Source organism: Epargyreus clarus, unplaced genomic scaffold, assembly GCF_041222505.1.
Source record: "Epargyreus clarus isolate Ecla_fem2 unplaced genomic scaffold, WU_Ecla_fem_2.2 ptg000032l, whole genome shotgun sequence".
NCBI lineage: Eukaryota > Metazoa > Arthropoda > Insecta > Lepidoptera > Hesperiidae > Epargyreus > Epargyreus clarus.
In genome coordinates, this window is record NW_027332237.1 from 2,370,448 (window position 1) to 2,383,001 (window position 12,554).

At 38.3% G+C, this 12,554-nt stretch overlaps 1 protein-coding gene across 1 annotated transcript in view; it reads right to left on the bottom strand.

The window, feature by feature from the left end:
- LOC140755234 (uncharacterized) overlaps positions 1-11,129 on the bottom strand; it is a 55,627-nt gene extending 44,498 nt beyond the window's left edge. Inside the window, exon 1 of the mRNA XM_073090463.1 lies at positions 10,797-11,129. Within this exon, the coding sequence (XP_072946564.1) occupies positions 10,797-10,956 (160 nt within the window). The 5' untranslated portion in view covers positions 10,957-11,129. The remainder of the gene's footprint in view (positions 1-10,796) is intronic.
- Between the last annotated feature and the right edge of the window lie 1,425 nt (positions 11,130-12,554).

Consider the following 12,554-nt stretch of genomic DNA (forward strand, 5'->3'; position numbering starts at 1 on the left):
TTGGTGTAGTAAGGGAGACATGCTATAGCGAGGCGATCCAGCTTAGTCCTCAGGCGCATCTGTGGCCGATCTCAGGGTGGAAACTAATCTTATCTGGCGTTGATTACAGATGTCTATGGGCGGCAGTAGCCACTTACCATAAGGTGGATTGCATGCTCGTCTGCTACTCCTATATTATAAAAAAAAATACAATGTATAATACAGCAGTGATAGCCTATATTGATTATCACTTCCTTAAAACGGTGAAGGAAAAACATCGTGAGGAAACCTGCATACCTGATAGATTTATAAAAAAAAATCTTAGTGTACGTGATGTTTGTCACTTACGCACTTGGCTAGCGCGGTGGACTATGGCCTAATCCTTCTCATTCTGAGAGGAGACCCGTGCCCAGCAGTGGGACAGTAATAAAGCCATTTATGCTACCAACCCTACTTTTTCTGATTTTTTAGTAAGAGCCACTACTTAGTAATTGATACGTTGTAATTGGATGAAGCAATTCGTTGAATGGAGGTCAACTCGACTCATGTGACTTGAACACATCTGCAATTATCCAGTTGTAAAGGCTATACGAAAATATTTGTGGAGAGTAATGTTTTTCGTACGTATTTCATGTCTCATTCTTAGGTACGGACGGACCAAACGGCTCTATTCTTTTTTTATAATATAGGAGTAGCAGACGAGCATGCAGTCCACCTGATGGTAAGTGGCTACTGCCGCCCATGGACATCTGTAATCAACCCCAGATAGGATTAGATATACCTTTTTTTTTTTTTTTTTTTTCTCTCGAGGGGGAAACCTTCAAAAGGTACCCGACGACGTGGGAGTGACGCCGGGTTATGTGGGATTTTTACCGCACTAAAACCCCCCCGGTGGCCGTCCTCAACGCTTGTTGGAGAACTCCGGGATCTCCAACGGAACACAACCGGAGCCCTCCAAGCGCGATGCCCAACGGGCTCTACCCTGGGGGAGCAGTTTTCGCTCCTCCCACACCATGTATGTTTACGACGGTATGCGACCACACATACCGCCGTCCTTCCCGGGGTCACTTGCTGGACGGTTCGAGCTCCCACTCTTGCCGTCCGCAACCCCGGAAGCCCCCTTTTAGTCGCCTCCTACGACAGGCAGGGGATACCGTAGCCCTATTCTAGTCCCGGAACTACAGGGACACCGCGCCAGTGGGCGCTATCGACGCCTACGGCGTCTCCTTCTCCGCGCGGGATCGGCGCGCTCCCTGGCCCGTTCGGCGTCCTCTTTAGCGAGCATAACGCGGTCGCAGAACGCAACCACGCTATCCCACGCTTCGCCAGAACGGACCATCGCCGCAACAACATTCTCCGGGGAGAGGTCCGGCCCTATGTGCTGCACCAGGATCTGCCGCTCGGGTTGCCACGCTGGGCACTCCTCGAGCGTGTGCTGCGCAGAATCCTGGGCATGTCCACAATGGTGGCACCGCGCTGAGGCCTCCCTGCCTATCCTGTGCAGGTACTCACCGAAGCAGCCATGTCCGGTGAGCACCTGTGTCAGTCGGTAAGTGACGCGTTTCTTCCTCTTTAGCCAGGCTCGGAAGTTGGGCAGGATCGCACTGACCACGCGTAGGATTAGATATACCTACCTGAGGTCGGCCACAGATGCGCTGCTACCCCTAAGGACTAAGCTGGAATGCCTCGGAAAAGTATGTCTCCCTTACCACACCCTTCAAAACGGAACACAGCAGCGCTTAACACTGATGTTATTAGGCAGAAATAGGTGAAGCGGTGGTGCCGCCGGAGTCGAACCACAAAGGGTTCTACCACCTTTATGAGCATTATCTACCACCTTTATTCTTAGGCATTAATAACATTTATTTTGTTATAATTTAAACTTTAAGGATAGAATTTATCGAAAGTTCGTTTACAGTTTGCGTTAAAGTTAAATATAACGATAACATTGACGGTAGCAAAGGAGTTTAACTATTCTGTGTTGCACCAATTTATTTGTCACTAGCTGACGCGGCAAACTTTGTACCGCCTCAAAATCGATTTATCAAATATATTTCATATAAAATATAGCCTATGTTACTAGTAGATAATGTAGCTTTCGAATGGTGAAAGATTTTTTAAAATCAGTCCAGTAGTTTTTGAGCCGGTTGTCCGGTTTGAAAGGTGTGGTAAGGGAGACAGACTTTTTCGAGGCGTTCCGGCTTAGTCCTCAGGGGTAGCGACCTCAGGTAGGAATATCTAATCATATTTGGTTGATTACAGATTTCCATGGGCAGCAGTAGCCACTTACCATCAGGTGGACTGCATGCTCGTCTGCTACTCTTATATTATAAAAAAAGCTCGAACCACACACCGAGCGACCTCGAGAAGGATGACAGTATGTGTGGCCATATACCTACTTCTTCTTTATTATTAAATTAAATTATTAATCATATAAGCAGTGATAGCCTAGTGGTTAAGAAACTGGGATTCTTGATCGAGGGATCCGAAGTTCAAATCCCAGGCACGCACTGATTTTAAAGTTATGAATTAATTATCATTTGCTTAAACTGGGAGACCCGTACCCAGCAGTAGGACAGTAATAGGTTGATGATGATTTATTAATTTCTTTTTACAATTTGACTTTCAAAACAATAACAATACTTCATACACACCAATCAGTTACAACGGTAGTAATTTATTTCATTGTAATTTACACCTATTTCTACCTAATAACAGCAGTATTAGGCGCTGCTGTGTTCCGGTTGGAAGAGTGTGGTAAGGGAAACAGACTTTTCCGAGGCGTTCCAGCTTAGTCTTCAAGGGTAGCGGCGCACCTGGCCGACCTCAGGTAGCAATATCTAATCCTATCTGGGGTTGATTACAGATGTCCATGGGCGGCAGTAGCCACTTACCATCAGGTGGACTGCATGCTCGTCTGCTACTCCGATATTATATAAAAAAATATCTATCAGTCATGTGATAAAACTCATGTGATGCTGAATTTATCTCGTTTATCATCTTCGCAAAGCTCACAACTTATTTAGGATTGGCATTATGATTATTTTTATTTTTAGAAGATGGCAGAACCAAACGAACATGCAGTTAATTGTGGTAAGTGGTCACTTATAGGCAGTGATAACCTAGTGGTTAAGAAACTCGGCCTCTCGATCGAGGGGTCCGAGGTTCAAATCCCAGGCACCTCTGATTTTTCAAAGTTATATGCGTATTAGAAATTAATTATCACTTGCTAAACGGTGAAGAAAACATCGTGAGGAAACCTGCATACCTGAGAGATTTATAAAAAAATAATCTCAAAGGTATGTGAAGTCTACCAATACGCACTTGGCCAGCTCGGTGGACTATGGCCTAATGCTTCTCATTCTGAGAGGAGACCCGTGCCCAGCAGTGGGACAGTAATGGGTTGATGATGAAGTGGTCACTGCCGTTCATGGATCTTTGGAACTTAGTCCTCTGGGGTAGCATCGCACCTATGGCCAAACTTAGGTTGGAATCTAATCTAATCTAAGGTTATAGCAGCCATAGAATAATGCATTGAGAATATTTGAACTGTTTATCTACTACGGTTACATAGATAAAGCGAAAAACATTGAAAAATAGCGGTTTCTTGTATGGTGACCACCATTTATTTTTAAGGTTTTTTTAGGTTATTTATAGTATCTGTTGTTATAGCGGCCAGCGTTATACATCTTTATATACTGGACTGATTTTGATGAAATTTGTTGTGTGTGTTTAAGGGGACTTGAGAATGGTTTAGATTCACAATTTAGTCCGTGAGAAAAGGGTTTATAATTAATTTTTAATTCGTATGTAGTTGTTGATTTTGGAATGTTTCACATTGGATTCGACAGACTTCGCTACCATCGCAGTTTCAAATATTCTATTTTTTTTTTCAAACCCGTAAGTGATAAGGGTTGTTCATCCTTAACATTTTTATATTTATATGGTAACACAACGTTTGCCGGGTCAGCTAGTATTTTGTATAAAATAACAACTGTCTATTTTTACGCTTTAAGAGAGCCCTGTAGGCTGACGGATAGACAGCGGAGACTTAGAAATAGGATTCCGTTTTTATTCTTAGAATACGGAACCCTAAGGGGCGTTACTTAATTTATTTATTTATTATTATGTTACACCAACAAACTATACACCAACAATCGGTAAGGTACACAAAAGGAAATAAGACACAGGTATAAGTGCTACCTCAATTATACGTGCAAACTACAATGCAAATAGTAGAATTGGGATGCGGAACCCTAAGGGGCGTTAATTAATTAATTTATTTATTATTATGTTACATCAACAATCGGTAAAGGTACACAAAAGGAAATAAGACACAGGTACAACAGGTACAAGTACCTTTTTTTTTTTTTTTGTTCACGAGGGGGAAACCTTCAAAAGGTACCCGACGCCGTGGGAGCAACGACGGGTTATGTGGGACTTTTACCGCACTAAAACCCCCCCGGTGACCATCCTCAGCGCTGCGTAGCGGACTCCGGGATCTTCAAAGGAACGCAACCAGAGTCCTCTTGGCGCATGGCCCCGTCGGGCTCCGCCCACGTGAGCTTGAAACTCACCACACCATATGGTGTTCACGACGGTATGCGACCACACATACCGCCGTCCATCCCGGGGTTGCTAGCCAGGCGGTTAGAGCTCCCACTCTTGCCGTCCGCAAGCCCGAAAGCCCCCTTTTAGTCGCCTCTTACGACAGGCAGGGGATACCGTAGCCCTATTCTGGTCCCGAAACTACAGGGACAAGGTACAAGTACCTACTACCTCAATTGCAAACAACAATGCTAATAGTAGAGCAACATAAAATAGTATACAAATTAAAATGAAAGAAATTTAATGATGTAAATATCGAAATATAAATATTAATAATTATGTAAATAGCAAAAGCGCATTCGTGTAAAAATGTAATTGCATTACACAATTATGATAATTACAATTACAACATAGTTATAATCTTGTAACCTTGTGCAGTAATATTTATTTGCACATATTTTTCGGTGTGATTATTCATGATAGCGATTTAAAGAGTACCTACTTGTCGCGCTAACCAAATATTTTACTATTTTTTTTTTATATTTTAACCTATCGATTAGGCAGACGTGCTACCTGATGGAAAGTAATCAACGCCGCCTATGGACATTTGCAACACCAGAGGAGACGCCAATGCATCGGCTTTGTATGAGAGCTCTCTTTACACCTTTTTTGAAGAGCCCCATGTCATAGCGCTCCAGGAATACACAGGAGGAAGCTCATTCCACATCTTACACGTCCGCGGCAAAAACGTCCGTGCAAACCGAACCGTGGAGGACTTATTCACTTCATATAGGACAACAATCATAGCTGAAATTAACCACAAATATTCTCTGCGTAAAAAATGCTTTAAATTAGATCAGTTGTTTTAAAAATACAAATTCTAATGTAATAGATTATATTATTTTTTTTAGTTTTCATCATAATACTCTAGTTCGAATTCGATTACGATTTGAAGAACTTGCTACAAAACGAAATGTATAGAAACCTACTTACGAAAAGTATGCCATTGTATCACTTCTAATTCTACCTTCAATATCTCCGACATTATTTGCTCGTTTCAATCTAAAAAGACAAGATAAGATAAAAGAACAATTTGGTTTATTCGTCTTTTATTTCTGTTGCACGGAAAATGATTCATTAATAAATTTTTGCAACAATGAGCAATATGAAAGTAGAAAGAAAGTAGAAGGATAATGTTTGATTTTATTGACTTTTTGATTGATTTTGAGGGGTGAAGAGATCACCATTTTTAACGTTTACATTTTTAGGGTTCCGTACGCAAAGGGTAAAAACGGATCTCTATTACTAAGCCTTCGCAGTCTGTCCGTCTATCTGTCTATCCGTGTGTCCCAGGGCATAGACAAATGAAGTGGAAATAAAAATAAAAATGATAGAAAATAAATGGGGATACAATGCTATACAAGAAATCACTATTAGTCAATGTCTATTGAACCGTAATATATTGGCTGCTATGATAACAAAAAAAAAAAGAAGTTTGAAGGGTGTGATAAGGGAGATAGACTTTTCCGAGGCGTTCCAGCTTAGTCCTCAGGGGTAGCGGCGCATCCGTGGCCGACCTCAGGTAGGAAGTCCTAATCCTATCTGGGGTTGATTACAGATGTCCATCGGCGGCAGTAGCCACTTACCATCAGGTGGACTGCATTCTCGTCTGCTACTCCTATATTATAAAAAATAAAAAAAGTATATGAAAATTTGGTACTACGGAACCCAATAATTTTTATTCAAACTCTGATAGAATACGAAAAGTGACGTCACTTGCGTGTTACCGCACAAACATGATATGGCCATTCTAGAAAATTAATCGGTGAAAAACAATCCAAAAATGATTGATTGCAAATACCTTGACAACATAATTAATTGAATCAATCATAAATTATCAATCAGACTGAATACTGATATTTTGTAGATAAATAACGATTTATATTTATAACAAGTGTTCTAGATAAAGATTCTAGAAAATAGCTACATTATTTATTTATATGACTTTTGCGTATGGTATTTCTATCCATATGTCTTCTTGCTAGTACTAGTAGTAATGCAAGACTAATGATAATAGTAGTAGTAGTAGTAGTAGAAATAAAACTACTTTATAGGTGGTAGAACCCTTTGTGGTTCGACTCCGGCGGCACCACCGACACACCTATTTCTGCCTAATAACAGCAGTGTTAAGCGCTGCTGTGTTCTAGTTTGAAGGGTGTGGTGTGGTACATACCTTCTACCTAAGAATTCTATACTAAAAATACCTATTTTTCCTTATTTTCGTTATAAATTGGCATTAAATATGACGACAACGATATCAGATAATCACATAAAAATCTTTGATTGATATCTTTTAAGTATTTCTGTTGCTAGTTGTTTAAAATAATAAAAAAACTCTCTAATCAGTAATTACATAATTGTCAAGTAACAGAGATAGTCTACGTCATCAATCCATTATTCGACTGAGCACGGAACTACATAATGAGAAGGCCTTAGACCATAATCATACTAAAATAATTATAACTAAAAACCACACTAAAATCGCACAAACAAAATCGTTATTCCTGACAATGAGGAAAATGGGACAAAATTATTAAAATCATGTATTGTCATCGGTTATTGATAAGTGTTCAGAATTTTAAATTAATCGGACCGTTCCAAGTGGGTAAGAATCGAGTTCAAAGATTCCGTTACATACATACATACAGGTCAAGCTAATAAAAGCGTGTTAATAAGAAGTGCCTAGGATTCGCTCACTGCTTTCATAAAGGTCCACAGGACCACACAGTGTCTCAAATTCATACAGGGTCATAGAAATGGACCTCTTAGCTTTCGTCTAAGATCGCCATATTTAAAATTTTGCCGCACCATAAACGTGCCGTCCAGGGGCGGCAAATAAGTTGCCAAGCTGTTCTTAAATACACATTATTTTGCCGTCCTCCAAACCATGCCGCACCAGACATACCATATGTATATAGCAATGATAATGCCTTAACAACTTGCATCTTAGGCCCTTATCACAGTTGCGATTGCGATGCGACCGCGAAGCTAGTGTACAAGGGGTACCACGCGGTGATTTTACATGCGCGCATGTCTACTGATTGCCGCATGTCAACCGATTGCCTCATTACTGATCTCAATCTAAATTGCAATTGTGATAATGCCCTTAGTACGTACAAAATTAGATTAATCGTGTTGCTAGTTGTCTCTTTAAAAACAAGATTATATGTATTTTATGTACTTCCTAATCGATATGTACGTGTGATAACCTCGTAAAACATATCTTAGGGTTTTATCACAGTTCCGGTTGTGACCATGCTACGCGTTGCCATGTTGGTGCCGAATCGCAAATGTGGAAAAGCCTTAGCTCGGTTTTGCTTGGTTTTTAACGAGCTTTATATTAACTTCACTTGCAACTTACAATGTAAACAAATCTTAAGCAATTTTTAATGTTTTTGTAATTGTCGTGTCGAATATTTTTTTGGAGTTGTGTTATCGACAACTTCCTAAGTTGTTAAGGAAGTTACTTGTTGAGGAAGTAAATAGATAGGATAATGTAAATATTTTTATGGCAGAATTGAAAGCACTGGGTGTACTAATTGTCAGGTTATATTTTCATTACAATACTTTTTAGTTAATTTATGTTAATAAGAGTCTATTTAATTGCTGGTGAGAAGCAATGTAGCGGGAAACTAAATAAAAATAAAGAAGGATATTATGTTTTTAGAGAATAAGATGTCATGGAATGAATTGTCAGAGAAATAAATAATGGAGTTGTAATTGAATCTTTTATTACATAAAATAGTATTACAGGAATAATGAGCTTGTATAATGAAAATGAAATAATTGAAAAAAGAAAGATCAGCAGTGAGAGAGTAATGGGTTGACGACTATTACGCAGAATACCATGACAACAATATTATTTTCGAGAGTTTGTCAATTTTTTTTTTTTAATGCGGTTTCTTTGTTTTACGATACAAATAAGTTTTGTCATCATAATGCTTGTAAACCGTATCAAAACATAGTAAGAGTATATGTAGTGATATTTCTAGAAATGAATTTAAAATAGATTTCGTTTAAGCAAATCGATGTGGCGTTCTTTTTAAAGGTTACTCTGACCTCCATTTAACAACGTTTAACATACACATGTTAAGTAAATGTTATGATAGGAATTTTGCCTTATTTCGTTTGATTGTTGTTTCATTGGATTTTTATTTCAATAATATTCTACATTTTGGGGTTCCGTATCCAAAGGGTTAAAATGAAACTATTTTTTTTATAATATAGGAGTAGCAGACGAGCATACAGTCCACCTGATGGTAAATGGCTACTGCCGCCCATAGACATCTGTAATCAACCCCAAATAGGATTAGGTATTCCTACCTGAGGTCGGCCACAAATGCGCCGCTACCCCTGAGGACTAAGCTGGAACGCCACGAAAGTCTGTCTCCCTTATCACACCCTCCAAAACGGAACACAGCAGCGCTTAACACTGCTGTTATAACAGAAATAGGTGTGGCGGTGGTGCCGCCGGAGTCGAACCACAAAGGGTTCTACCATCTTCAAAACATGTGTATGTTAAGTAAATGTTATGATACGAATTTCGCCTTATTTCGTTTGATTCTTGTTTTAATTTTTATTTCAATAATATTCTACAATTTGGGGTTCTGCACTCAAAGGGTAAAACGGAACTCTATTACTAAGCCTCCGCTGTTTGTCCATCTATCACAAGACTCTATCTCTTGAACCATAATAGATAGACAATTAATTTTTTTACAGAATTTGTATAACGGTGGTTGCTATAACAACCAAATACTAAAAAGAAAAAAGCTTGAAAATAAATGGGTGTCGCAATACAAGAAACAGCTATTTTTCGTTTTATCGCTTTGTCTTTTGCACCGTATTAGGGAGACAGTTCAAATTTTCACCATGCAATCAATTTACTTTTATGGCAGCTATGATAGCCATAACTAAAAAGAAATAAATGTAAATTTGATGGTTCAGAACGTTCGGTGGTACGGAACCGGTTAGGTTCGACTCGCACTTGGCCGATTATTTATTTATTATTTAATATTAAGTTTCATTATTTAATTTCTCTTTTATGTCTATTATTTGGTATTTAATATCCCCTAGATGTTATAAATTCTTTGAAAGTAATATGATTATTACTTAAAATGTTATAATATAACTAGCTGACCCGGCAAACGTTGTGTTGCCATATAAATAAAAAAATGTTAATGGTGAACAACCCTTATCATATAGGAGTATGAAAAATAGATAGTAGCCGATTCTCAGACCTACTGAATATGATTATAAAATTTGGTGAAAATCGGTAAAGCCGTTTCAGAGGAGTACGGTAACTAACATTGTAACACGAGAATTTTATATATAAGATGAAACAACATGACATTAAAATTATATCAACCCGCCGCTTAGCGAGGGGTAAATACACGCCTAATACCTACCTTATATCTATCAAGCTGTCAGCAAAACATAGATAAATGTTATTTTTCTCAATTCTTAATTATCTGTGTTCTTAAACAAATGATTCGTTAGCGCATTATAATTACTTACCCATGGTACTTACCTACCTATAGTTTAATTATGTTGACGCATTATCACAAGAATCTTTTATTTTTGTAGCCCCTAATAAACTTGATGTTTTAGTAGATCTTGTTCATCTTAATATGTTTACTTTGTTTCTTTTATATTTTGTGAATCCTTTTGATTTTTTATTTCTTATTTGAGCCAGTGGCGTTTTTGGCCGTTAAGCCAACCTACATTTTATGTTTTAATAAAATTGTTTATTTGACAAAATATGCAGAGCGTAATGTAAGTATACATTGTATGTGTTAAAAAAACTTATTTATTTTTGTCATAAAAAAAAACTGTCTTATAACTATTAGTATCTTACATATAAAATTCTTGTGTCACAATGTTACTTACCGTACTCCTCCGAAACGGCTTTACCGATTTTCATCAAATTAATGCATTTTCAGTAGGTCTGAAAATCGGCTTCTATCTATTTTTCATACCCCTAAGTGATAAGGGTTGTTACCCTTAACATTTTTTATTTATATGGCAACACAACGTTTGCCGGGTCAGCTAGTTATATTATATTTAAGTCACATCGCACTTTTTGTATGTTGTTAAAAACACAAGGAAAAATGAAAATAAATAAAAATCCTATGTTATTATCCAATACTAAGCAATTATGTTTTAATTTAATAAACACTGGCTGGCAATAAATAATAAAAATAAAAACTCACCACCATGTTTGTAGAGTACAAAAATCAGTCTTATTACTATAATCGAAATTAACACTATCACTGGTAAGAGTCCTATAATTTTAATTTCACTCTGTTCGCTTATTTCATCTTTAGCTTCTGTCGTCACTTCTGGCTCAAAATCGTTTACTATTTCACCCATCTTTTATTAAAAAAAAAAACAGATAATTATAAAACGTCAAAAATTCCCGCCAACATCAATACATCGTAATGACACAAAAAGAAACAGATTAAATTTACAGCCACTTCAAATTCAAAATTGGAACACTTTATTTTAATGCGCAAAGTTCGCGTCAGCTCAAAATACGCGCTGTCGATGTTTTGAAGACAATTCGGATTCGCAAATTGATTCTAGTCGCGCCAGATTGCAATTGATAAAGTTTACGGCAGTATTGTAACGCCTTAAGGTGTGTTTTCGTACCAAAGGGATTATGTTCGAGAGTGTAAAGATACGAAGATGTACAATGATAAGACGTGATTCAGTTTCGTGTGTGACATCACGCTAAATGGCTTGTAAATAAATAAGGCCGGAGGAATGAACTATTTCTGCTTTATAAAACCAGTTTTTATAACTACAGCGGTATTTTACTTTAATTAACTTCGCAGTTAGATAAATAGATAAATATAAAATGGTGATAAAGCAGTGATAATCTAGTTGTTAAGATACTCGGACACTTGATCGAAAGGTCCGAGGTTCAAATCCCAGGAACGTAACTCTAATTTTTCAAAGTTATGTGTTTATTAAAAATAATTATCACTTTATCCTACCTGAGGTAGGCTACAGATGCGCCGCTACTCCTGAGGACTAAGCTGGAACGCCTCGGAAAAGTATGTCTCCCTAACCACACCCTTCAAAACCGAACACTGCTATTATTAGGTAAAAAGAGGTGTGGCGATGGTGCCGCCGGAGTCGAACCACAAAGGATTCTACCACCTACAAATCACTTGCTTACACGGTGAAAAAAAAACATCGTGAGGAAACCTACAAGCCTAAGAGACCTCCAAAAAAACAAAGTGCTGAAAGGTTTTTGAAGTCTATCGAAGTCAATTCTCAATTGGCGCGGGTGGTGGACTATGTACCTAATTTCTCTCAGTCACGCAGTGGAACCGAAATGGGTTAAAGATATGGGTTTGACGACCCGCGTGGCGGAGCGGTTACCATGCCGGTCTGACGCGCAGAGGGTCCCGGGTTCGATCCCCGGCCAGACAAATTTCTAAATGATGAATTTAGATTTCTGTTTCTGAGTCTGGGTGTTTGTGTATTTGTCTCTGTGTGTGTCCATAGCACCCACGATACAGGGAATCCTAGTGTGGGGCTGTGAGTGTAGAAAGCGTTTTACATGGGTTTTATATAAGTCTTTTCAGCTTGTGCAAAAGGAACTAAGACCTGAATGGTTCGACTTTAGAGGTACCACCGCCACGCCTATTTCTAACTTGAAGCAATTCCAGCGTTTCGGTGAAAGGGTGTAGATGCCAACTGATTTATAAGACAGCAACAAACATCTTAGTCCTCCGGACTTCTGGAGTGACATCCCATCTCAGATACGACTTTACATAAATTTGGAGTTGGTTATAAATGAGCAGCATTGACCTAGTACTTGTCAATCGATCTTTGGTAGCCATGACATTGGTTAGATTTATTATTAATAACCGGCTTAAATATCTGACAAATTGCTTACTTCAAGTAAAAAATATTTTTTATAAATCAGTCTACGCATAGACCATTAAAAAAATAACTTT